Source organism: Conger conger, chromosome 17, assembly GCF_963514075.1.
Source record: "Conger conger chromosome 17, fConCon1.1, whole genome shotgun sequence".
NCBI lineage: Eukaryota > Metazoa > Chordata > Actinopteri > Anguilliformes > Congridae > Conger > Conger conger.
The window spans coordinates 8,804,665-8,832,595 of record NC_083776.1 but is presented as its reverse complement, the minus strand read 5'-3'; the positions used below and the strand labels follow the sequence as shown (position 1 = coordinate 8,832,595).

Here is a 27,931-nt window from a genome sequence, read left to right as displayed (position 1 = left end):
ATATGGAAATTCAGGCTCTGTATAAGTGTGTGACCCCTCCAGGAGGCCCTCATACAGTAATCCAGTTTCCTTCATGGCTTTATAAGACAAAGATGGACAGAGGAGCTGGGAGTGTGAATGCCACCGACATGCTCATGACCTGGCCCCTCACCTCTAACCCTAATGAGCCTGTGCAGCAGGCTGGGGAGACCACACGGGTACTGTGACCACAGAGCACGGAGAAGAGCCTCAGCTGCTCCGTATCTCATTACTACACCCAGCAGCTCCACCCTCCGTCGCCCCATCCTCTCCCTTTCTCTACTGCACCTCTCCAACCTGGCATGGTCCTCACCGGCGAGTCCCAGCTAACAGAGAGCATTGAGTGTCCTATAACTTTTGAAGGAGTGAGATGTGACACACACACACACGCACACATACACAGAAACGAACATTGCATATGCGCTGGCCTTATCCCTGTACCTCAACCTAATCCTCCATGTGGAGGACAGTGATTGACTTACGTAGACTCTCCTCAGAGACTGAAAATTGCACTGGCAACAAATCTTGCCGTGCGCGTGGCAGCCCTGTGGTTGGGTACCGGTAGAGGGTCTTCAAAAAAAGACGGCGGACGAGCTCCATTTCCTCTAATTCAGCAGCAAAGCCGTTTCCGTCTCCATGGCTTACTTTCCCTCCGGTCCTCAGGGGAGCCGTACGTGTTGTGCTCGCTCTGTGTTTTGAGAGCGCGGCGGACTATCTGATCGCACAGAGAGCAGGGGCAGATACGGCGTGTTGGACGAGTCCGCGGCACGACCCAGACGGCATAAATCACGGCTACTATAAACCGCGCAGCGAAGCCCTCATCCCGCCTCCCGCCTCCCGCGTCGGGTGAGGAGGAGGGCGCCAGGCCCGGCGCTAACAGACTCCGTCCATCTGGATTCATGAGCTGCCAGAACGTGCTGAAGCTGCGTGATTGCAATCAGGAAATGCTCAGACGTTTCAAAGAACAACATGTTTTTTCTTCTTCTTTTTTTTTCCCTCTTTCCCGCGGCCTAATAAAAGGAGAAGGCACGCCGGGCACATGCCTCTGCAGCTCTGCAGTGCAATTAGAGAGCAGTGAAGAAGGGAGAGAAAGGGAGGATGGAGGGGGAGGGGGAGGGGGAGGGGGCGAGAGTGGCGGGGTACGGCAGAAGATTGGGACCATGTGGGGACCAGGGCATGGGGACACCGGAGGGTGGAGGTGTGGGTGTGTGCACAGGACTCTGCTCTCCGCTGCCCCCTCTGGCCTTGATTAAATGGTGCAGTGTTTGATTTCTGAGACCTGCTTAAGTACTGCAGTGTGTGGACAGAAAGGCTTTGATGACTGAATGCCTTCTTGGTGTCTCTGTTCCCTTTGTTGTATGTAAAATTCTCATTCATAGTGTCTGGTTTTTTTGGTCTCATTCAGGATTAGTTTGTATTTACTCATCTCCCACCATCTTTATCATGCCATTAATCACTTTCTCACCTCACATTGCTCCATTCATAGTCTGGCCCTAATTCTTTCCTTCTGCCACCACCCCTCCTCCTCTTTCCACACATTGTTCTGTTTTGCACATTTTCCAAAACTTAATCTTGCCACCTCCTAACAGGGTTCATCCCAAAGTAAAAGCCATCTGATCCAAAGAAGTTGTCGATGTTGACTCTTGACCACACATGGTTGTCCTGTGGTGAATAAGTAATCGGGATAGTAACGGTCTCTGTATCTCCGTCCCTCCTCGTAGCTCCGTCCCCCGTCACCATCATCAGGAAAGACAGGACGTCTCGAAACAGCATCTCCCTGTCCTGGCTGGAGCCTGAGAGGCCCAACGGCATCATCCTGGATTATGAAGTCAAGTACTACGAGAAGGTGGGTGGAGAACACAATATAATGAGGAATTATGATGATTTAAAAAAATAATGATATTAGTAGAAGTAGTAGTAGTTGTAGTAGTAGTAGAAATAGTAGTAGTAGTAGTAGTAGTAGTAGAAGTAGTAGTAGTAGTAGTAGTAGTAGTAAGGTAAGTAGTGCTATCCAGGTGCTTGCATTCCATTTATAATAGTGGAAAAAAACAATAGAATTTGTCGAGGAAATGTGTTATAACACAGGCTTTGTTCGTTTGACCTGGAGAGGGCGTTGGTATTTTACATTCCTAGCAGCAGGGCCTGTGTCCCAGTCTCCCAGAGTAGAGCCAAGAGAACAGAGCTCTCTATGGGCCAGGAGGAGCTAACCCTTCAGGGAGGTATCAAGGACAAGATTGTTTATTGCCTCATACAGTAGGCTGGGTGTATTTGAAAATCAATGCTAAATGTAATGGGGAGCAGCTGATGGAGGTGGGAGGGTGGGGGGGGAGCTGGGGCTATTTGATCTTGGTTTTATTTTCTGCTAGAAGAGTAGCTGTAGCGTTTGGGAGGTACTGAAGGATTTGCAGTGCGCGTTGGGTTGGCAGGAGTGCAGCACATTACCGTAATGGTGCGCAGAGGTAATAAAAGCGTGAGCAGCGCTCCAGCGGCCGGGTTAGTCAGCGCCGGGGCGTGAGGAAGGGCCGCGTTCCTGAGGAGGAAGAATCCCTCTGCGGCGATGCTGTGTCTGCGTGAGCCCACCCTGAGACCGGAGACCGCCTCTGCGGCCATTTCACAGAGATGTGTTCCGAGTGAAGGCGTTATCGCTCATGTCGAATTGTGTTTCATACACAGTCTTCGAGGAGACGTGGGCTGGTTGCCGCCTGCTTTTTATGGCTGTATCAATGTGATGTTTCCCAGTTATAGGGCACACAGATGGATATTAATGTTGTGATTCTGCCCTTTTTTTTGTGGTGATGCCCATTTGTAAAGCTGAACATTTTGGACCTTTCCAAAAGCTGGAAAAGGCTCCATTAGTTTCTCTTCTCTGCAGTGAGAATCTGCTTTATCATTGTAAGTGGTGGAGCGTCACGCCAAAACCCCTCCCCATACGGAGTGTTGCAGTGAATCTCCTCCCCCTGCGTGGTGATAGGAGCAGAATGTCATGCTAAATCCCTACCCGTGACTGGTGATTCCACTCTCCCCGATAATAATAATAATAATGATAATAAACCCGAAAACACGTCCAGGGGAGTACCATCAACCTTCCCCTCGACCGCAGTGATATTGGCCAACATGTGAAGCTGCACTGCCACGTGATGGCGGGAGCCTCTCATCTTGAACACATTTCCTCCCGACACCGGGCCTGTTCTCCGGGGCTGGAGTTTGGGGATGGAAACCCTATCCCCGCTGCCCTGCTCCCGGGGTGTGTTTGAACTTGTGAACGATTAACGCGGAGCGCAGAGGGAAGCACTTGCCTTCGTGGCCGGGGTGTCTTTACCCCCCATTTTGCGCTGCGGCGAGCTACCGTGGGCAGGCGCTTCCTGCTCAGCTGCGGCCCCCGGAAACCGGCTAACTGTTCGTCTCTCTGCGCCCGCGAGGGTGCGGGCCGCCCCGCCGTCCGGAGTGAAGTGGGTAATGCGTCTCCCAGGCAGGCTCTGGCACCGCAGCAGGCCCCGGCCCTGTGGGACTCTCCCCTCTCAAACTGGCAGGGGTTCTGAGGGTGTGAGAGAGAGCTCTGTAGCCGTTTCTGATGGCAACTGGCCAGAACTCTCCCGCAGGAGAAAAAAGAAAAAAAAAACACACTTCCTTACTCCAGCAGGTAAATGACTGAGCTCTATGGCCACACGTGCATTTATACAGAAAATGCAGGCAGCTGCGCACACACTCACACACTCACACACACACACGCACACACACACTCACACACACACACGCACACGCACACACTCACACACACGCACACAGAAAGTAGCCCGAACACGGATGCACATATTCACATCAGCAGATATTTGTCTCTTACTTCTTACGGATTTCGTTTCACATCTATCCAAACTTTTGAAGTTGCTTCAATACAACTTTCGAGTGTTCCTGCAGTATCCGTTGGTTTTCATACAAGTGTGAAGCGCACTGCAGACAGTTGGCTTACACTGCTTATTCCCCTCTTTCTCTCTGCACCATCTGGCCTGCGAGAAAATGAAAAGAAAGCCTTCCTTGCGAAATGACTCCGGCAGGGTTCTCCGGACTTGACCGAGGACATCCACTCCCCTGCTCCGGGATGTTTTCCAAAGACAGGGGAGAAAGGCCCCCTCTAATGGAGTACGGCTTTATTACTGACAGTAAATGTGTCTTCGAGGTCTCAGCGTGAAAATTAGCGCAGAGCAAATTACGGCCCTTCCGCGGGGTGCGCAATGAACTATGGGTGACATTTGATACTGGAATTAGCCTTGGTGGCATTTTTAATCACTGAAAGAGCGATGGCCCTTTGAGGACTCGTCCAAACTGTGTTTCTGCCACATTTTACGAGCTTGTTCAGGGAAGATATAAAGTCATCCTTTCTGTGCACGGATGGCCCTGCAGATCTCTCAATATCGAGGCCCCGGCTAGTGGCAGCCCTCGAAATGTCGGTGAAGAGGATCATCTGCAGGGCTTTTCTGACCTTCAGAGGACTTTCTCAGTAATGCCTTCGGTCTTAAACCCTTTAAACTCATGCCGAAAGCTAGCCTGGGAGTTCACCCATAGTTTGGCGGACGATGTGGGGCTGGGTTGACCGGCCCCTAGTAGTCACAGAGGGGCTGGGAGAGTGAGACAAGAGGAGGAGCCAACATTCACTCACTGATAAGAACCAACCATTGTGTGGTGCTTCAGAGAGCAAATCATTTTGATTGGCTTAAACAAGTCTATTATTTTCAGCTCATTGTAGGAAGAGCATTGTGAGGTTCATTAAACCACATTAAACCCATTGTTAGGTGAAAACAGGTTTCTCCAGCCCCTGGCACCTTCAAATGACCTGCTGGCCTGGAGCGCTCAAGACCTGTCAGACTGGAAGGCCTCCATGGAGGGAACTGTAGTGGTGCCTGAGCTTACAGAAAAGCGCTGGGGTTTACTTAAAGATGCTCCTTGATGAAGCCTGGCGGAGGATGACAGACTGCCCCACAGCCCCCACCCCCCACAGACCGGAGAGAGGGGCCCCCAAATTTACTGACAGGATTCAAGGCCCGCCGCAGGAACCCCTGACAGGCCGACACACTGCGCTAGCTTAATGAGCGTTACCGCGGCTCCTAAGAAAGGCTTAAATGCGCATCAGGTCCTGGATTACCAGCAACCTACAGTTTACAGGCAAAGTTGGCCGCGTGCCGTCAATCAACCGAACGGGATGTCCTTCCTCTTCCCGAAAGACGAAAATTGTTCCCATCAAAAAGCCGAAAACTGCCTGTGAGCAGAGGTCCTCCACTTGGAACGCCTGCCTCTGTTAAAATACATTTGTTCCCGGCAGGTTTCTCGGAGAATAAAGGAAAATATACTTTCATGACTGAATATAAAGGACAGACTTTGGCAGTCGTGGTGGAACAAGTTTTTCAATGCAAGTGTTTCCAAATATGGAAATCCCAGTCATAACCGAGCTGTGTTTGCCTAAGAGACTGTCAAGTTGTATCGTCCGTGAACTTGTGTCAAACCTGTTTATCTCTAGGAACCTCAAACCTCCGATGTGACACCAATTTTTTCCAGAGCTCTTAATTAAAATGAAATTGTGGGAATACTTGTCAGTGATTATTTTTTCCCTTTTTATCATATTTATCATCTCAGAGATGAAAAAAAGAAGAAAAAAAGCCCTCCAATCACAAAATGTTTATTTACGTGCAAGCTTTGGCTGAGGGAATTCAAACTGAAAGGCTTCTTGTATTTACACAACTGCCCTCTCTGGTTGAGCTCAAGGCTATAGCTGTGGATTGGAGTATTTATACTGTCAAAGCAAAACGAGGGACCCATGTCTCCGTTAAAAACCGCGTATGCAGGATGCAGGAAGGTAAAAGACCAGGTTTGGATGTTCCCGTGGGCGTGGGATAAGGACACCCCTGGCCAGGAGGCCTGGGACACACCTGTGCGTGATTTTCAAAGGGGATCACATGGTGTCCCGGGCGGCGAGGAGTGACAACCCGCGAAAAGATTTATGGCTTAAACGAAGAAACATATCGCACAACGGCGAGGTATTGCTTTCGTCTGCCTGGACATGGAGACCGAATTTCACCGCGAACCACTCCTCTTGTCGTTAAAAGCCGATTCGCTCCATTAGCGGGTTGAAGGTTGCCAGGGCAGCGAGCGGCCTGTGGAATTTCTCGGTCCGAACCGCTTCTCAAGTCTGCAGGTGGAAATAACGGAGGAGGCAGAAAAGACCACAGGGCTGGCGTGATTAATCTGTTCCACCTAGCTCCGATGTGTTGTACTTGTTCAGGGTTTGTTTTAGTGATTTGGCATCGTGTTTATGGCCTGGGAGGAGGACAGCGTGCTGTCTGCAAGGGGGCAAGTGTGAAGGCTGTGTCAGGCATCTGTGCGTGCGAGCTACTTTCATATAGTGTATCGATTTCAAATCATTTTGCGTCATATTTCCATTCTGAAATAATTTCATACTTGGCCCATATGATCAAACATAAACAAGATGTAATTTAGCCTCACAATTATTAAGGAATTATTCTTATCTACATATCAAGGACTTTTGAAAACCCGAACCGGTTTTCTAATTACGAGCCTAATTTTCCCTAAATGTCTTCAGCATGTAGATGTAGCGCTGATATCCCGTCGGCAGATGAAGGGGGGCGCGGACGTCAGAAGAGCCAGACGCGCCGCGGCGTGCGAGAGGTGCGGGGCGGTGGTGCGGGCGCGATCGCGGCGAGCGAGAGACCGGCGTTAAAAACAAAAGAGCTCTTTTATTCTCCCCCGACCCTGCGTTCCTGCCATCCGAGCCGTCTTACACCCCGCCCCCGGTCGCAGGCACATCTGGAAACAATGGCTGGAGCAGAAAGGCGGGTTATAAATCCTGCGCCGTTTCGCCCCGGCAAAGATGATCGGCGCGCTGCGGAGATCCTTAGGAAAGCTGTAAAAAAATAAAGGCGGCGATTAATCAGGAGGAGTTGGCGTGGTCTCCTGTAGCCCGGGGCCCCACCTGATTGTAAACTGGCTTTTCACACTCCGGGGACTGACCAGACGCAACACGCACTCGCCGTTTAATGCACCTCTCTCTTACCTGGTTTTAGACATGCTGCTATCTCAACTAGTTTAATGGGCTTCTGTCAGAACTGGGTGTACACATGTTTCTATCTGAACTGGTTTAACAGACTTCTGTCTGAACTGCTTTAAACACACTGCTCCCTGATCTGGTTTTAAAATGCTTCCCTCTGGTCTTGTGTTCAACTGCTTCTCTCTTATATGGCTTTTTCCTGATCCGGTTTTAATTTCTGTATCTCTTATCTTGTTTAAACATTTTTGTCTCGAGCTGTTGGGTCCAATTTTGTGCCTTTAGTAGCTCAGGTTCTAACATGCGTTTCTCTGTTCTGCTTTTAGTGTGGTCATCTCAGATCCCCTGAACCAGTTTTAGTGTGCTGGTGCCTGGTCTGGGTTTGGCATGCATCTTTCTGATTTAGTTACAACATGCTTCCCCCTATGCCAACACGCTCACTCTCTCTCTGTCTCACTGTTGATCCTTGAAGCAGGAACAAGAGACAAGCTACACCATCCTGAGGTCAAAGGGCACCAACGTGACCCTGGGCGGCCTGAAGCCAGACACCACCTACCTGCTGCAGATCCGCGCACGGACAGCAGCCGGGTACGGGACCAGCAGCCGCAAGTTTGAGTTTGAGACCAGCCCTGACTGTAAGCACCGCCTTTTTCACTGCGTGTCACTTCCTGTCGGCCTCACCTGAGGTTACCCTTTCCCTTATTTAAAGTTCAAAACTAAAATCATTCCGGCACTGAGCGGAATCGCCATCTTTCTCATCATCATTATCATCATCATCATCATCATCATCGTAATTGACACTGTCTTCGTTTACTTCATTTTTCCAAACAAAGTTGAGTGAATAGTATCAATTTTAACCATGCTGTTAGTATGCATGATGGCAAGCTTTCAATCATGTGGAAGGGATTATTACTATGGCTTTGCTGAAGATTAAAGGGAGTTTTTTGGCATTCTTTTGCATGAGCTGTATGTATTTGATTGGCACATACAGTTTTTTGTGCCTCCCTATTCATACACTCTGACTCACATTATTGTGCTCATAGACCTCTCCCCAAGATGGTGCCAGATTCTACCCCTGCCGTGCTCCTAGACTCCTGCCCGTCTATAGAACCAGATTTCTACTCAGTTGTTTTCCCAGACTCCTCATGTGTCATACTCCTCAATCTCTGATGTGGAATGGCAGTACGCATTTTACCCATCGTGTGAAACGTTGCCCATTTCTACAGCTGGATATTTAATGGCGCAGGCTAACTGAAGGATACAACAGCAGAGTATTGCCTGCAAATCAGACCTGCAGCCTCAGTTTCGGGATGCAGTGAAGAAGCAGAGCATGCTGGTCCTCCAGTGAGGTCCGTCCGCTCGCCAAACAGCCGAGCTCCAGCCTCCCGTTCGCTTCTCAAACATTTAATAAAGAAATAATTCATCACTAATAACATACTAATGCAAATATTTATTTGAATGAATGTGTAACCAATTAAGCTGCCGCCTGTAATTTCTGTTGCCTAAATGGCTATGAAAACAATGAGGGAAAATCACTGAGCCACATGAATAAGGGGGTTTCCTTTCACATGCAGTTCTCTGTCAGCGTTTTTACGGGACGTAGTCTGGGGCCTTTTAATTGACTTCCTCCACCATTCCCACAATGCAACCTGGGAAGCAAGTGGCACAGTGAAAACAGCTTCATTCCATTTCAAGTGTCAGCTTCGCTATTCTGCACACTTTCTGTTTGTCATGAATGCTTGAGTTTGCCAAGCACAAGACTGCGCTTTTCTAGTGTTGGAAGAATTAATTGTTCACAGAAACACTGAAGGTTTTGTGTGGCTTTTAAAGCATTTTGGGGAAAAAAAAGAACACGAAGCATCAGGATGAACTCGGCTCATTCCTCTCGAGTGTTTGAGCCCATTTTGAGCCCATTTCCTTTGGAAATGGCATAAAGCTGTAAATCATATTAGCGGAGTCGGTCACGGTGAGTAATGGTGACTGTTTTGTCTCCGCAGCCTTCTCCATCTCCAGTGAGAACAGCCAGGTGGTGCTGATCGCCATCTCCTCTGCCGTGGCCATCATCCTCCTCACCGTGGTGGTGTACATCATAGTCAGCAGGTCCGTGCTGCCTAACGCATGAACACAACATAACATACAAACCCGCTGCTCCACACAGCCGTGAGGTACAAGCACACGTGTCCCTGCGGTGAGAACACAGCGCGTACCCATCATGAACTGACCTTGCCTCCTCACCTGATACATAAACATTCATCATTATATAACCCCCCCCCCCGTCTTCTGGTTCATGGACACACGTGATTACATGACCCCACCCCCACCCCCACCCCCCCGTCGTCTGATACATGGACACGTGATTATATGACCTCCGCTCATCTTCTGATACACGGACACACGTGATTACATGACAATTTTCCCTCATCTGATACATGAACATGGGATTATATGACCTCTTTCCCTCACCTATGCAAATTCATAAGGCAGACTCAGACTGCTTTATATATAGTCCTGGCTGACATGGGTGGTATATTATTCCTCACCCTATTGGCCTTCATAAATAGGGCACAGAAATGGGGGGGGGGCGAGCACTCTAGAGCCCTGGTTTTGGCCGTGCGTCCCAAGGATAGGGCGTAAACCTGCTATAAGACCTGCGAAATGGTGTTCTCCTCCACGGCTCGGAAAGCCAGCAGCCAGGCTGATCTGCCCCCCTGCTGCCGTCTGTTCAGTTCTTACTCGCCTTACAGCTCCGCTCTTACACCCCGAAACCTGTCGCGATAATCCAGGTCTGACGCTTAGCAGTGCCAGGACCCCTGCCTTCTGATAATTCCCCCATTCTGGTTGACAGGTTGTGCGGGTACCGGAAATCCAAGCACCCAGACGAAAAAAGGCTGCACCACTTTGGCAACGGTCACCGTAAGCGCACGTCTCTCCATCGTTCCCACATTTCCTGTCTGTCAGCTGTACGCTGCATATTTCAGCGATTCTCACGCTTCCTGCCTGTTTACGGCAGGCATATGTCTTTCAGTCATTCTCGCTTTGTGTCTGTCACCTGCTGCCGTGCATATTTCACCCGTTCTAACGCCGCCTGTCTGCTTCCTATAAGCTTCCATCTTTCTGTCACTCTCGCACTGTTTCCGTCTGTCAGAATGTGGCTGTTTTTAGTCGGTTTTGAAGTGTAGCCTCACCAAAGCTATGCTACCGCACCGTGTTTCTCACTGTCAGTGTCAGGGCATAACAAGACAAGGATGTCTTCTGTGTTCTGGAGATGTGAAAATCCAGTTCATTGTACTTTTTTCCCTGCAATTATTATATGCGTTATCTTTTAAGAAGAATAAATCTAATTATGTATTCAAGAAACATCCCTTTATTTATGGACATCACCATGCTTAGCCCTTTCACAATACTATTGTTTTCCATTTTTTACATGTGGAATGTACATTTGCTAGTTTGAATTGAACAAACTGCTAAATTCTTACTTCTGATACACTTGTCCATTCTTGTATTTGTTGACCAAGGATATCTGTGCAAATTGAATCCTTTTTTACCATATAGCATGAAATGGGTTATTTATGTGAGATGCGGCTTATTTTCAATACGCACGGTTTCAAAGTCAGATGTTGAATACTGAAGTGGATCTTGCTTACCAAACAGGAGACTGTTGGAATGCAATATGCAGTTGCAAATTTGAAATAACACTGAAGCAAATCTGAATAGGTTACTGGTGCAATTATCTTAGCAGGAAGCACTCCCTTTTACTCTCTTTCAGTGAGGCTGCCAGGAATCAGGACCTACGTGGACCCCCACACTTACGAGGACCCCAGTCAGGCTGTCCACGAATTTGCCAAAGAATTAGACGCCTCCTGCATAGCTATCGACAAGGTGGTCGGTGCAGGTATGAGACATTATTCACATCTCCATTGATCTCAGAGATTTGTAGCTCTCAAACAAGTTAAGGGAAAGACATCTGCTGGCAGAAATTGTGCCTGTCAATACAAAGGAGAATCACTTAACGCCTCAGCTGGAGGTGGTTCTTGCTGTAACTGTGAATGACAGTTCTCCCGGCACCACCTCGTCTGGCTTAATGGATCGCCTGCTATGCAGCGGGGGATTGTGGGTAAGCGTTGATCATCTCCAGCGGGGGCAGTAAGCCTCAGGTTCTGTGGCTGCCTCGCACTCCAACGCAGGTGTCGGTCGGTGTGATATGGAGATAATTCCCTGTGATCGTCCACTCTAGCAGGCACTAGAGTTGATAATGCACAGTTTGCTTTGGCAGTAAATCCAACGTACAAATATCAGATATTGCTTTCAAAATGAAAAACGTCTTGGGTACTACTATTCTAGACTGTAGGGTAGACTCTGTGTAAATAGACAGTGTACTAGTACTGTATATAGTAATGTAATAGTGTGTGTATATGCAACATATTATGGGGATTAGCATTCCTGACCGATGGAAAATTAATGGTGCAGAATAAAAAAGCATTATCAGTGATGGCTCATTTGATGGCTTATGACTTTTTCACATTTGAAGATGAAGAAATATTGTGAAATGGTAATATTACATTTGATGTCTATAACAGAAAAACATAATCAGAACAGAAACTATGCATAAAAGGGGTTCCTCTCTTTGGATTAACCTGTAGAGGCTGGGTTGTAACATAACTGACAACTGAAACTCATCTGTGACTTGACCTTGCTGTGTGCTGTGTAACTTCACGACTTCAGTCACCCTTCACATGTACGTACACATTTCAGTTGTAGCAGTACATCCCACAATAACAGGCAGGGCAGGTTTCTGCGTACTGTATCTTTCTGAGCTGATGGACCCTGCAGAAGAGCTAGCCAAACCGAGGTGGATGTTCAGACGCTCCTGTTATGCCGTGCCAGATGTCATCATTAGTATTCTGCCTATTTTCTCAAATCCTTTGTGGGAAATAATTACAAATCAATTGAAGCTGGCTAGATGTGAATATGATCTGCATTCCTTCTCTGTGACATCATAGCCTCTCTCTCCAAGGCTCTGTCATCATCTATTTCACTGAGTCCTCTGAAGGTGGCCTACTGTCAGGTACTTTGGAAAGCTTCACACCTGCGAGCCAGAACACCGTGCAGATGTTACATTTTTCAAAATGAACTCTCCCATAACAAGTCAAGGATGCTAATTACCATAATAGCTTGCATTTGTGCTCTCTGATAGGCGAATTACAGATATATCAGAGGGGTGACAGGGTGCAGTGAGTAGGTGTTCATGTGTTCATGTCTGGAGGGGATTTAGAAGTGGACTTTTATTATCAACACTGTACCTCAGTTGTTCATGATTAGTAAAAATGTTTGGACTGCTATATTACCACATGCCTTAAATTCTGAAAGGACTTTGTTGCACTTCGTTGTACGTCGCTCTGGATAAGAGTGTCTGCTAAATGCCTTGGAATGTAATGTAATGTAATACACATATACCATTAAGATGACTTAAGGTGTCTACATCATTTTACATTTTAATTTTTAATACTCTCAACGGTATTAGTCCACCTATCTCACAGGCAGATTGTATCTGCTCAGATTTTCAGGATTCTCCAGAAGCTCTCTCTTTCATGATTACTGTTACTCTGTCTGCTTTTTTCGCTCCCGTGAGACCTCTGTTGATTTTTCCCTGCACAGGTGAGTTTGGGGAGGTTTGCAGCGGTCGCTTGAGGTTGCCGTCGAAGAAGGAGATCTGTGTGGCCATTAAGACTCTGAAGGCGGGGTACACAGAGAAGCAGAGACGGGACTTCCTGAGTGAGGCGAGCATCATGGGACAGTTCGACCACCCAAACATCATCAGGCTGGAGGGCGTGGTCACTCGCAGTAAGTCTGTTCTCAACTATTTTAACGGGTTTTAAGAGGTTCGAGAATAGTAGTAGTAGTAGTCAAGTAGTCTGCTTTTTTAAATCTATTTAAACAACACTAAGTGGTAGCTACACAGAAATCGTGGAATGAAAAAATAAACACTTCTAAAAGTTAATGGATGCTGACATGGAATAGTCCAGTTGATCACAGTTTTAGGTTATTCTCATTACCCAAACTGCTGTTTATGATGAAGGTGCTCATTTAGCGAATATTTTCCCAAGCTAAAATAAGTTTCTCGTTAGTTTGCAAACAGCTATTTCGCTGTGCATTAAATAGTCCTTAACCAGAGTGAAATTTTATTTTATTATCCATTATTGTCAATTTGTGTGTGTGTGTGTGTGTGTGTGTGTGTGTGTGTGTGTGTGTGTGTGTGTGTATGTGCGCGTTATGGGGCCTGGGGGGTAGGCTTCTTAGCTTCTTTATGTTGTTCAGTTATAGCGCTCATGGGTTTTCAGAGTGAGTGCCTGTGATTTAGGACTGTCTGTTCATACTTAGGAATGGACACATGCTGTAAAGTTGGAAAACTCCTGTTTTATCGCCCTTCTGTGGTATGCCTCCCTTATAATGTCAGGCCTTTTTTTTTAAAGCTGGAGAATTTAATGGCAATATAAATTTCATTGGATCAATCTCTTTTATTCTTCCTGATCGAAGACTCCGGTCCCCTGTGCCTTGAGTCGATAGTCTAGTTTGCCTCCGGAGAGGGTTCTGAAAAGTACAATTATTTTTTCGAATGGAATGCTAAGGTGGAGAAAAACTGTCTAGTAACTGGTTGAAAACTGCAGTGTATGGTCAGAGCCCTGTAGCCTTGTTCATTGCCTCCTTTTTTAAACAGAAACACCAGGTTTACTCCCTTATGTGTCACTCTAAAAAGTTCTGTCATCCTCCTCCGAATGAGTACGATAATGACCAAAGGTAAATCTCTCTTATGAAAATATACAAAATATTTAATACTAATAAAAGAGAAATTTGAGTTTGCATAGTTCACTTATTTTAGCAGTTTTAATAGTCATTTCTCCACATTGTGACTTGCCCAATACCTAAAGTTACCCTTATATTAGAACTTTTCCCATGTTTCCATGCTTTGCTTTTCAGTGCTAACATGTGAAAGATGCGTATATAAATTGAGGGAAGTTCGACTAAAACTACAATTTCGTAATAGCCCTCTTTCACCAATTGCGGCACTTTCTTCTACTCCTTTTTGCTATAGGTTTACATGTTATCTACAAGCAGTGTATCCAAACCCAAATACCTATGTTTCCACTTGGTATTTGTATGGTAGTAGAAAGAGCCGAGAAATTTGTACGATTTGGAGCCCCTGATACAAAGTACAGATGTGGTTTTGTTAGCATTCAGATAGTGTTACCTATTAGCAACTACGGCCCTATCAGTTGTGACTCATGACTTGGCCCCGTATCTTCTCGTCCCCCAAACCTTCACATATGCGTGTATGGACTTTTGTAAGTCACTTGGAATAAAAACATCTGCCAAAAGGCTAAATGTAAATGCTAAACTGTGACCAATGCCTTGAGTGTATGCATCTGTAGGAATCTCTTTTTGGATTTGATCTTGCCAAGAAAGAACGCATAACCCATATTGAAGACCTCAGTCTGCAGAGTTGTTTTCTGTGCTGGAACAGTCGCTCGCATGTACTCTCGTCCTTTTTTGTTTGCCCGATAAACGGTGCTGCGCTCTCTCTGTGAACGTTTCAACTGTAAATATCACGGAGCGTAATTGCAAATGACTGCAGCCTCTTTCTGTTTTTGGACTGCGGCACGGCAAGGGGGGTGGCCATTGAGCGCATATGCATGATTGAAAGCAGCTCTTGGGGGGGGGGGTGGGATTCGGGAGGGCGGTGTTGGGGAGGGGAGAGGCAGGGGTGAAGGTCGCTTTTGTGGGGTTGGCATGTATCTCCCATGGCAACGGGCGAGGGGTGATTTATTGACTCAGCCCCCGTTAATTCTTAATAATCTGGAGACTTTCACACCTCATTTAGCCTGCAGCTTTTGGCTGCGCACTCTGTCAAATATTTGCGGAGCCGAGATGGACATTTTTGCAGAGAATGTCAAACAAGCGGTGGATTCCTCCACATGGAGAAAAGTATGTGCTGAGGAAGGGCCGGGCAGAATTTACTTTTTCTCCTAATTTCTGAAAGCGTAGAGGTAGCCCTTCGAAGAAAGAGGGTGAGTCCCTCACTTCTGCAGGGGAGTACAAATGTTTAACCGTGTGTGTGTGTGTATGTGTATGCGTGTATGTGTGTGTGTGTGTGTGTGTGTGTGTGTGTGCGTGTGTGCGTGTGACTCCTGGGATCAGCAGCCACTCCAGCAAGGAGTGAAAGGCATTATGGGGGCTTTCTGGGGCTCCCAGTCACGCTACTCACCAAGCTCAAGTGCAGGTTTTTAGGCTTTTCAAGTCATTGGTCAAACACACATACAGCATCTAACAGTATTTTTTTAAGGAGTTAAAAAAATGGTTGATACATGTATCGCTACTTTTGATCTATGTTTTTTGAAAACAGTTGGTCTTGTTTTGGTCTGAAGATTCTGCACTATTGCGTTGTAAATAAAGAAATTCTAGTCTTGAACCTTAAGTTATCAAAATAACATACCTGAGGAAATAAGAATTATATTTCTAATGACCATTTTGTAATGATTTGCTATAGATACATTATATAGTCTATTTTATCTGATACATTATACATTAATGTCAAGTTAGTGGTTCCAAAAATGTCTCCTTGGGGCCCACTGTGTGTGTTAGTTTTCACCACACCCACTTATTGCTGCAACCATTTTTCATGCCAGTTGGCCGTATATTGGCCATATTAAGTCAGAAAGAATTATGCATACTATAAGGAATACATTTCTTGTAAATTGCACTTCATCATCCCATCATTGCAATTCGTCATCCCAAATAAACGCAGGATACAGTAAGAAATGTTGCGTTCTGAGGTATGGTATCAATAGAGAAATCATGTCCCCCAGCCGAACACAATGAGGCCATCTGTCCAATAAACATACAGTAACACCAGAGCAGTCCAGTCAGACGGTCGGAGAGGATTCCCCCGCATGTTTAACTCAGCCCATCGATAGGGATTGAGTTAATGTGCGGATGTTAAACGGTGTACGAGAGAGAGGGGGAAATAAAGCTGTGAAGCTGGGTAACGGCTGACCGTGCTGGTCTTCTCAAGTCATTTACGGCTTCTCGTCCTGGAAGGAGGACGCGCTTTCAAACCCGGGACCGCTAACCCAGTGTATGTCACGGATACGAGGCCCGAGCATGCCTTTGTCTCGAAGCTTCACCAAAAGTCAGGGGGTGGGTGAGGGGCGGGGTAGCGGAGAACTCCAGACAACGTCCCACAGCCTGAATACACAGAACCAGCCTGGGCTGTCCCCCTGTTCCACCCTACTTACTCCACAAGCCGTAAAACTGCAGCTGTTAAACCAAACTTCTTTATAACGCCCATATGCATCCGGGCTGAACACTATAAATTCTCAGCTCCAGTAAAACCCTCTGATTTCAGAAGGGGCTGTTTCATATATGGACAGACAGTTAGTGCTTAATAACAATATGGCATATTTACACAGGCCTTTCAAAGTTTATCAGTGAAGGAGTTCTGAAAATGATTTATGGCCAGCCAAGAAAGTATTGTAGTCACAGACCCTATAAATATTTTAAAGGCTGAAATCTGAAATAGGGCTCTGTTATAATTTTAATGTTCTCCACAGCAACTCTGGAGAGATGATTTGTTTGTGGTATTTACGCCACATGGATTTAGTAGGGCTTGCACACAGTTCTTTATGTTTTAAATTGTTGACAAATGTATTCTTTGGAGACAGCACATTTAAAGATTGCATGAAACTAATTATCAGAGTCTAAACCAATTTCATGATTAAAGGTAATACCATATGAAATTAAGCAAAAACTGTTTGATCATACAGAATGTTGAAAAACAATTTGTGTGTTTGGGTGTGTCTGCAAGTCTGCGTGTGATTGTTCACAGATTTTAATCAGAGGATTTTGTGAAGCATCAGAGTTGTTTATTCATTTCATGTTTGTGAATATCTGACGCAACAGTTCAAACTCATAGCATCTGTCTCCCTCTTGCTCTCTTCCAGGTAAGCCAGTCATGATTGTCACAGAGTACATGGAGAATGGATCCCTGGACAGCTTCCTACGCGTGAGTACACAGCCAATAAAGCACAGCTATGTGTGTCACCTGTCAGTCTGCGCCAGAGGCTTGCTCTGTCCCCGTATGCGGAGCGATGTGCATTTAACAGACCGTTCACAGTGCTGCTTTCAGTTTGATGGAAAAAAACTAGCAGAAATAGCACAGAAATATCTGTCATTTTCATCTTTAACATTTTTGAAGAAATTCATTGTAAACCTTTTTTATTTTTTGTGATGCCCTTGCTGTGCTGTTAACCCATTGGGTGGAAGGTAATTTTTTGGTTGATTATCCGACTAGTAAAGTTGATAACAAGGATAGTGCCGTCGGTGACTGTATATGTTTCAGGGAGTTGTTCCACTACCCCCATATGAAAGAGGGCTGAGGTCATGTTTACTGAACATCGGTGGGGCTGGCACAGTGCTCACAAGACCCCCCAATCACACCTGACCAGACGAGCTCGGTCCTTCTTTACCGAATTGAAAACAGTATCAAAATAAACACACAAATAATCCTGTTTGGCTTCCGTGGCAGAGGAGAGGAGACCCCCATCTGAAAAACACTGATAAATGAACCTACATTATGTGAGCTAGGTTGACCATGGTAAAGTCCATTTGAGGCCTGGCAGTAGTCTCTGAGGCGTGTGGCTCTATGTTCCTCCAGACCAAAACATACCTTTGCAGGCTTATAGCTCACAGGCATCGATCAGACAGCGCACTAGGCCGGACGAACGCCGTGGAACGTCTGTCATAACATGAGTAATTGAGGGCCGTGAAAACGAGGCCCACGGCCCGATGGTTATAATGGGGAACAGGACATGCTTTTGCTAGTTGGCGTTTGCATTGATTGGAGGCCTGGCGCTGTGGAAGGCGCTGAAAGGCAGGCCTGTGCCGTAGTCGCTGGAATTACCCAGCGCACCTCACGTTACGGCGGGGTTCTGGGCAATTGAAATTAGGCGAATCATAACGTCAAATCAGCACAAGCTGACACGAGCCCCCGAGTTTGCAGGACCCCTCTGTTCGGCCGTGTGCCTGCGTACCTTTTTCACACAAGGAAAAGAAATGAGCACCGGCAGGGTTGCGAAGTTACACAGCAATTTCCTGCAGATTTCGGAGAGGCCTGCTCTTCGTCACGGAAGCCTGTCATCCAGTCTCCCTCACCGCGGTTCATTCCACTATTATTAGCTGTGCTTTGAACTTATTCGAGTTGCATTCCCTACCAGGTTGTCTGGAGTATATTCACCCCCACTTACGGCATGTACATACAGCACTGGCAAATCTCTCTCTCTCCCCCCCTCATCTCTTTTCCCCCTTTACCACTCCCTTTCCCTCTCTCTCACTTTTTCTCTGTTTAACCCAAACACGAAGCGACAGACTCATAGCACTTGTATCTAAACATCTCTCAAGCCTGGAGTGGCTGGCTGCAGTTTGTTTGGCGAAGCGTCGTGTTTGCCGAGTCCTCTGTGAAGCTACGCTGTCTTGCCCACAGTCCCTTCCACACCCCCCCCCCCCCTCCACATAATGCGCCCCCGCCCTCATGTTTACCTTCAAATCCTGTGCAAGCAGAGTAGATATCACTGAATTTAAAAATGGCTATTCAGGCATGCCAATGTAAACAGTGGTTACATGCTGGTGTGCTTTGAGAGGCATAGCAGACTAGGAGACCTGTTTCATGTTCTCTCTGGTCATTCTCTGCATTCGTGTTTCTTTGGTAGCAGCTGGTTTGCCCGAATTTGAGACCGTGTGGATACGCATTTGTTGAGACGCAAGATGAGAGTGCGCTGCATAATCTGCTTATGGATAATTAAGTTGGAACTTTCTCTGAATTCAAATTTGAACAAAACACCAGGGACAAGGTTTAAAGTAATTTCATGTTATGTTTGCATTTTTCCAAGTTATTTGAAATTTTTCAAATGAGTGACTACATTCATGTGAAATTCCAGGGACAAGGTTTAAAGTAATTTGTGTTATGTTTACATTTTTTGAGTTTTTCGAAATGTTCCAAAAGAGTGACTGCATTTACACTTGTCATTCCATACATAAAACAGTATGTTATGTTAGTTGGCCGAGTAAGAATGGTGCCTCAGAATTGTCCAAGCGCACCAATTTATTGTGGAGGCATTTGATATATTGCAAAGATAGCACATAAAAATGTCAAATGGAAAGATGATTCTGCATGCTTATGGGTTCCAGGCTGAATTCCACAGCTCCATATCGACTCTATCTATCTAATAGCCTCTTTTAGATCAGATCTTCTCGCCTCTACCTTTCTTCTGCACCATGCCATATGCCCAGTAGGCACTGTGAAAATCTTGTTCGAAGACACTAAGCACATTTTTACACTCTAACTCTGATATGCTACCCTGATCCATCTTGCTCATGGCCATTTCTATAGATCAGCTGTGAATCAATACTATTCCTCAAAATATGACACTGTGGACTTTGTTACAGTATTATTGGTATCACTGAGGACAAATGGGAAATTCACAAAGTCAATCAATCAGACTGGAGCCACCAGGAAAGTTCCCATAAACAGAAACCAGTCTCGGAATGCAGTCAGTAAATGGCGCTGACCTAGCTCAGACGTCATTTGTTTTAGTCAGGTCTATTGCCTTGTCTCCACTGGTCAGGTTGCAGACAGAACTCTAAACTGTAAATTGCCTCTCCATTGCCACGTTGCCCCTCAAATCTGTCAAAGACATTGCTGAACTGGACAGCTTTAATTTAATCAAACAAACCTGATTGGCATGTCATGGATATCTCTATCTGTATCTGTTCAACCAACTATATTTTCTGTGTCCATACTCGTAAGTGGGCGTGATCCGTTGATCAGTCCCAGCACTTTGTATGGTTACTTCTATCTTTCACCTTTACAAAGAATTGTCTGTCATTTATCTGCCCTTTCTCGAAATTGATGTCTTTTCTTAAAACTATAATTGAGATATTGGGATATAAGAAATATTCAGAATGAATGCAATACATTTCTGGAGGGTCACTAAAATTTCTAAAAGAACAAAATTGTCCAGTATGGTCAGAACAGGCTGTGTTCAGCTCAGTGGAGATGGGGAATTTCTGATTAGCATATTGTGACAGAGTTTGCAGGCTTCATCCCATTGGGGTTGACTGGGTTTAAGCTGGGTTACCCCTAATTGGATATCACAGCCCTTGTTGGTGTGAGTGAGTAGTTGTTTCCCTCCTCCGATCAGCATTTTTTTGCCCTTGTGCCCTTCAGCTTTCATATATTGTACTGTACATTTACTGTAGTGGTGACATGAGTTCATAGCATGGCCAATCAGCCAAGCGATCAATCAAAAAAAAGGGGGGCGTTTCCTTGAATTTACTGTTGAATGGTTTGAACAATCGACATGGGAATTGAAGCCCAAATAGGTTGATATATTACTGTATGTAATCCACCAATGCTATCTACAATACTGTTTTTTGTAAGAGTGTGTCATTTGTCAAAGATTTTTGAGTATCCCATTATTTGATCTTATGGTACAGCGACAGCCTTTTGAAAAGCATGCAGTGTGTCAGTGTGTGTATGTGACAGTGAAGGTCTCTCCCTCTAACAGAAGCACGATGCCCAGTTTACGGGTATCCAGCTGGTGGGCATGCTACGCGGCATCGCCTCGGGCATGAAGTACCTCTCAGACATGGGCTACGTGCACCGGGACCTGGCCGCCCGCAACATCCTGGTCAACAGCAACCTGGTGTGCAAGGTCTCCGACTTCGGCCTGTCCCGCGTGCTGGAAGACGACCCCGAGGCGGCCTACACCACGCGGGTGAGCCAAATCACCCACCCCCCCCCAAACCGCCAAGCACCCGCGGACCGCGAGATGCTCTTGCAGAATCTGAATATTCATTGTCTTTTAAAAGTCTGGTAACCATCGAGTGACTAGGTGTAGCATGGTTAGCTCAGCTAGTTTGCTAGTAAGCATGGTGAAGTGCAGTGAAAGCGAAGGCTGCTAGCAGGTTATCGCGACAACACTCCCCGATGACGTAACCCTCAAATTCAAAAGAACGTTGTTGCCCTTGGCTAGAGGCGAGTTCGTCTTTAGCTGACTGGTAACGCGTTCGTTCAACAAATATTTGGACAAGTGAGAGGCCGGGGTTCAAATCCCACCTCGGACTCGGGCAATTTCTCACCTGTTACATAGGCAAAACTGTTTGTTTGACAAAAGCATGTACAAAAATGGATACAGTAATCTGCTTTAAAACATGTCAGTCATGTAATCAGTTAATAATATTGGAATCTTGGCGTCTGGTGCTGGCGTCCCTCCTTGTGTGTGGGGAGAGAATGGGAGTGCATACCCCTGCCCCGTGCAATCTGGCCAGTTTGCGATTGGAAAGGAGATGGAATGCTAAACACCAATCGGGGCAGGGCTGATATTGTACACAGCCGGCAGGCCCACACAAGTCTCATTGTCTTCCTCTATCTCTCTCACGGCAGAGTCTCCTGAAATGTATTCCGTTTTGGAGATTGATTACCCCATATGTCACCCCGGTACACACATGCTCAATGCTCCAGAAACCCCACGATAACTAAAAATAAATAAAACAAGGAGAAAGATAAAGCTAACATAAATCCAGGAAATGTCTTTGTTTGTGAAGGACAACTGAAAAGATGTGCTACCGTTAGGGAAATCGCAGCTCAAACATCTAACATCTCAGCACAGCTGTGCTCAAAGAAGGAGCAGAACGTCTGGATACATGAAGAATGACAGCCTTTGTTCTCTCCCCTATACACAGGACACGAATGTCGGTGCTGTTTTTCTGTTGCTCTGCTTTAGTCGGTTTAAACCCTTAGGTAATAGAACTGCATTAAAACAGCTAATTGTAATTTCACAGCCTTGGATAGGTGTCCCAATTGTAACAGAGTTCTGAGGTCTGGGGGTTTAAACCTCAGGTTTAGACTCCCGTTAACCATGCTACAATTTACCTTATATGGTCGTAAAGGGTGAATCACCCCAAATATATATTAAATGTACTTTCCAACAATGAGTTTCAACAATTAATTCAGAAGCAGGAAGAGCATTTATACGTGTACTTGATGAGGTGAGTAGATTCAGGTGTTGTTTGCCTTCCCGGACATCAGATAATTATCTTCCATGGAACTGAGCTCTGAAATGGCACTGGATCCTGACAAAAAGAAGAGACGTATCGATCCTCCTCTGTTCAGCATCATCCTGCAAGATAGCCTTCTCATTATCATGCGTCTCTCAGGGAGTGAGGCCGTTTTTTATTTTTGGTCTCAAAGTCCCAAGTTCGGCCAAAACTTTTCAGTGGACGTCAAAGTGCACGTTAACGAGCTGTCTCCCCGATGGCAGACCCCTTCGCCGTCCGGGCCCGCGAGGGGGCTAGCGTTGAAGTGCGTTTATTTTTTGAGGCTTGCCTGTTTGGAGAACGTGGTGCGGGAGTTGTGTGCTTTGGCTGAGTGAGCGGTTAGCTTTGGCTCCCCTCCCTCTGCTGCGAGCACAAGGGCCGCTTCTGTGACCCGGGCCTCCTCAGAGTGGCGTAAACACGGACCCTTGGCCCCCCGCGGGAACACGCCGCTCAGATGAAACCGGGGTATCCATGCTTTCGAGGGTGTCTGGCATCTGCCGTTAAACTCATCGCTCCGCAAGTCTCTTTGCGCGTTCATGGTTCATTTCGGTTCCATATCGCAGCCGTGAATAATACGTTTTTATCTGCCGTGTTCAAATTTAACGTGTGACAAAAAAATATCCACATGTTCGCATGCTGTGCTCTGATGTATGGGGGCAAATTCACAAAGGTGTCTTCAGCTTTTCCAGACTTACACTCATAAACAAGTAAGATTACAGTAGATTTATGGCTCATCACCATTTGTGAAATAAAAATACATTATCAACAATACATGTTAGCCAACGCTTGATTTCAGTATGAATTTATTTCAGTATGCATACATCTAGTTTTCAAAAACATATATATTTTATTGTAAAAAGAGCTTATTAACTCAAATATAATGCCTGTTTGTTGTACCTAAGGAGGGAAAACATGATATAATCCTTTTGTGCCACTGACAAGAATTCCCCTGCCTCTGGAGATTTTGAACAGATTGCCTTAGCCACTGTGAATCAGTGATGGACTGTAAATCAGTTACTCTAAAGCGTTTAGCATTAACATTAGTCAACCATGCGTTTAATGATCGTGTGCATCTTTCCTCTCAAACCAGATGACAGAAACTGACCTTGATAGCTCGCATTACGGAATAAACACCCACCCTACTGTTCCTCATTATACTGAGCTTTCATGTGTAATTAAGTGAAGCATATTCATAATTGTGGACAACATCTTCATCAATCAAATTCTATTTGGAAGTATTTCTGCGACATTGTGTAGTTGAGATGATCATTTAATTTGTGCGGTTTATGAAATCCTGAATGTGGCAATGCTGTATGTATACGATATGAATTAATTGAATTGGGGTACATTTTTCCTTGTGTGCTTTTTTTCTCAGGGTGGTAAGATACCCATCAGGTGGACGGCACCTGAGGCCATCGCCTATCGCAAGTTCACCTCGGCCAGCGACGCCTGGAGCTACGGCATCGTGCTGTGGGAGGTCATGTCCTATGGAGAGCGGCCTTACTGGGAGATGTCCAATCAGGATGTGAGTGTGCTGGAGGTTATAACCGGTGGAAAGAGAACTTAGTCAGACGTGTCCAATCAGGAAGTGCGTGGTCAGCTAACAGCAGGAGGGAGGACGTTTTCAGAGAGGAAGTAATGCACGTCGAGGGCCAGGTGGCAGACAGAATCTGTCACCGACAGCCGTCTCCAGGACAACGGCCGCTTGTCCGCTGCCAGACACGGGAGGCCAAAAACGGGCGCAGTGAAAAATAAAAGCGAGAAAACAAGTGCGGCGCTTTAATCTGCAGATGCATTCGAATGAAATGAGAGTTCCCTGAAAAATAAACCAGGACAGACTCTGGCGCTGACAGTCTGCGTGTCAGGCGTCTGCTGTGACAGAGATCCGGCCGGCCTTTGTGAGGCCGTTCTCCGACACTGGGCAGAGCCGGAGCTTATTTGCACTAGATTAGCATGTCGTCGGTGATGCGGTGTGGAAAAGCAAAATAAATCTCGCCAGACGTTTCCGATACCCGGCCACAGTCACACTTTACATTACACATGGGTGTTCAACACGGGAGGAAGCCGGCCCTTTGCCCTCCAGCCTGTTCCACTGTAGGAGTTGTGTGGCAAAGGGGGGGAGATTTTCATTTGCAGCAGTTTGAGACCATAATGATTTATTTGGGATAACTGAAAGGTCAAAAGCTCTCATTAATATTGTAAGGATGTAGCATAGTTTTAAACATGCAGTATATATAACAGAACATCTTTTGAAATAGGCGGTATTGAATTTTCAATAACTCCTGTTATTTAAACTGTGTCTCCATTTGTCATTTTTCCTGGAAGTTTCTTTAAAAACCAAGTGTTGTTTAAAATTCTGTAGAAAGAACTTCTGTAGAAATGAGTCATTTGAACAAGGCAGCAGCCAAGGCATTGCATTGTTTCATCATAGGTTCTTGCTAAACTTGAAAAAAGTAATTTTAAGGACAATGTATGATAACTCCAACAGAACCACTTAACACATTTTCCTTTTGAAGGCTTTGTGTAAAATATGATGCTATAATTGTTAACCTGCTAATTAAAAAAATAATGATGAGAGATAGAAAATAAGGATTTAAGATCATTTGTCATAAAATTGCATTATATTGCAGATGGAGTGAACTGTATATTGTTCATTTTGCCAAGACCTACATTCAGATTAAGCTCAGAGTAAATGGCGTGCATTTGTCAATTTTTCAATTGTCACAAAGCCTGCCAATACAGTACTTAAGGGTGTTCCTACCAGTTTGTTTTGGTAAGCCTATTGTTTGGACTATGTGTGGGCCTTTTTTGACATTCACAACTCTGGTTATGTTGACAAACATAAATAACAGGCTCCAAATAATGCCTTCTTATACCGGTACTAAGAAAGTGATTTAATTGACCTTACTAATCAGAAATAGCTGAGAAGCAGACGTTTTGCAAATGAAAAGAACAAAAAAAACTACAGCATATACCCACACACATTTTTAAACATATGCTAATTCCTGTCCCTGTGTTCATTGAATGCTACTCCTGCACAGTATACGAGAGGCATTGGCAATACAGTACTTCTAAATTTGTTTGAAACAGAGCCATTGTTCTCATAATGCATAGTGCTTTTATTTATGCTGTTTTATTCATCCTGGGTTTTTTTTGTGTTGTAAATTCTTGTATAAACTTATACAATAACATACTAAAACGGTTTATTTCAAATACATTTTGTTATTTTAAAAGGTTTTATCTTCCATCATGTCTTAAAACCCATATGTATTTGGTTGGTTTTTAAAGTGGAGTAATTTTACTGATTTACATGCAAACTTAAATGGATAATTTATAGCTACCACAAAATTAGGGTCATCTTAGTGCTAAGGAGTCTTTAGAGATTCAATTGTTGGATATTGACTGTGAGAAGAAAATAATGCACTTCAGTGCGTGAAATCAAAGTTATTGAACTCCCAGCAGATAACCTTCCATTAGGTGAATGTAAATGTAACGCGTTGGTTTAATAGGCTTTGTTTGGGATGCAGGTGATCAAGGCGGTGGATGAGGGCTACCGGCTGCCGCCCCCCATGGACTGCCCTGCTGCTCTGTACCAGCTGATGCTGGACTGCTGGCAGAAGGACAGGAACAACCGGCCCAAATTCCAGCAGATTGTCAGCATCCTGGACAAGCTGATCCGCAACCCCGGCAGCCTGAAGATCATCGCCAACACTGCCTCCAGGTGACCCACTCCCTCCCACACTCACCCCCACCATTCAACACTGCCTCCAGGTGTGACCCACTCCCTCCCACACTCACCCCCACCATTCAACACTGCCTCCAGGTGTGACCCACTCCCTCCAACACTCACCCCCACCATTCAACACTCCCTCCCTCCCACACTCACCCCCACCATTCAAAACTCCCTCCCTCCCACACTCACCCCCACCATTCAACACTCCCTCCCTCCCACACTCACCCCCACCGTTCAACACTGCCTCCCTCCCACACTCACCCCCACCATTCAACACTCCCTCCCTCCCACACTCACCCCCACCGTTCAACACTGCCTCCCTCCCACACTCACCCCCACCATTCAACACTCCCTCCCTCCCACACTCACCCCCACCATTCAACACTGCCTCCAGGTGACCCACTCCCTCCCACACTCACCCCCACCATTCAACACTGCCTCCAGGTGTGACCCACTCCCTCCCACACTCACCCCCACCATTCAACACTCCCTCCCTCCCACACTCACCCCCACCATTCAACACTGCCTCCAGGTGTGACCCACTCCCTCCCTCCCACACTCACCTCCACCATCAGTCCACCCATGACTTCAACACTTCACTTACCTGATCCATTCCCCCACCACTTCCTCAATCACGTCATCTCCCAATCATATCCCTGATCCATTCCCCCACCATCTCAATCACGTCATCTCCCAATCATATCCCTGATCCATTCCCCCACCATCTCAATCACGTCATCTCCCAATCATATCCCTGATCCATTCCCCCACCATCTCAATCACGTCATCTCCCAATCATATATCTGATCAATTCTGCCACCACGTCCTCGAACTCATCATCTCTCATTCCCTTCCCTGATAGCTGTCCACTGCTTTTCACTGTGCTCGTTGCCTACAGTGCAGACTGCAGGCGCGTTACTGTGAGGAAATGAAAGGAAGCAGTATCTGCTTCCCTGAGACCCATCCTAACTTACCTGTCACCCACTCGCCCCATGCAGCAGCTGAGCCCTGTAATCGTGTTACGCTGGCACACAGCTCTCCTTTGCGCTGGATCATTTTCCCCCAAGACTGTTTATGGAAAAGTCATATTGTCTGCAGACGGGAAACAATTTGGTATAAACAATTACTTGCTTCCTGCTTCCTCTGGACAGGTTCTCAGAGTCATGGTGTGAACACAGACTCGTACGTGGTCAGAATCATGGGATGAATGTTATGAGTTCTCAACGCTGCAGAAAAGGCTGAAGCAGAACGGTCTTACTTTTCCGTCTTCTTGGCCTCGCCTCGATGTCTCTTCATTGCCGTCCAGAGCCGTAATGGCGGCCTCTTCCTTTATGCTCTTAGCTTTTGTATGAGTAGATTCCTATATAGCCATTTACAGTCGGCACAGTGCCACCGCTGGGCCGCAGCAGGGCCGGCGCGCTCGCGCGACATCGGTTGCGTAACGGGGAGCTGTGTTATTATGGAGACATCAAAGCAGGTAAAGGTGACTAATGATTTCTTAAGAAAGTGGAAATGGGTCCCTTGGAGTTTGGCGTGTAATTTTCCTGATTGGCTTTTAACACGGGCGGCCGGGGCAGCGGGACGGCGGGTGATTTATGGCGCGCATTAAAAGATGCGGACGGGCGCCGCGAGACTCCAGCCGCAGCTGCGCCCGCGCCCGCGCACCTCATTTGTCTGCGGCGGTGCGCGCTAATGGAGCGGGGTCCCCCGCGGACGCGCCCAGGGGCTCAGGCACCGCCGCCCGAGACACGGGGGTGACCGGCAGGGGTAGCGCAGATGGCGGAAAACGCAGGAGCTCCCTCGACACGACCCCCTGCCTGCGGCGTGGGGGCGGGGGGGGTGGGCATCGCGGACCTCTTCGCAGCGAGAGACGCATTCCTGTCCGTGACTAAGCTATCCAGATGTCTTTCCTATGAAGAGACGAGCCCAGCTTCTCCATTCCACAGTCCCGCAGGGGCCTTAAAAACAAGATACTACGCAGC

At 46.4% G+C, this 27,931-nt stretch overlaps 1 protein-coding gene across 4 annotated transcripts in view; it reads left to right on the top strand.

Annotated features, from left to right (window-relative positions):
• Nucleotides 1-27,931, top strand: part of epha3 (eph receptor A3) — a 218,160-nt gene that overhangs the window by 180,633 nt on the left and 9,596 nt on the right. For 3 of the 4 annotated variants that reach the window (XM_061225675.1, XM_061225673.1, XM_061225676.1), the window contains exons 6-15: nt 1,740-1,864; nt 7,542-7,704; nt 9,067-9,169; nt 9,915-9,982; nt 10,836-10,961; nt 12,725-12,910; nt 17,065-17,126; nt 20,686-20,895; nt 23,592-23,741; nt 25,744-25,937. In XM_061225675.1, coding sequence (XP_061081659.1) covers nt 1,740-1,864; nt 7,542-7,704; nt 9,067-9,169; nt 9,915-9,982; nt 10,836-10,961; nt 12,725-12,910; nt 17,065-17,126; nt 20,686-20,895; nt 23,592-23,741; nt 25,744-25,937 — 1,387 coding nt within the window. The remainder of the gene's footprint in view (nt 1-1,739; nt 1,865-7,541; nt 7,705-9,066; nt 9,170-9,914; nt 9,983-10,835; nt 10,962-12,724; nt 12,911-17,064; nt 17,127-20,685; nt 20,896-23,591; nt 23,742-25,743; nt 25,938-27,931) is intronic. The other variant, XM_061225674.1, reaches the window with a different exon arrangement.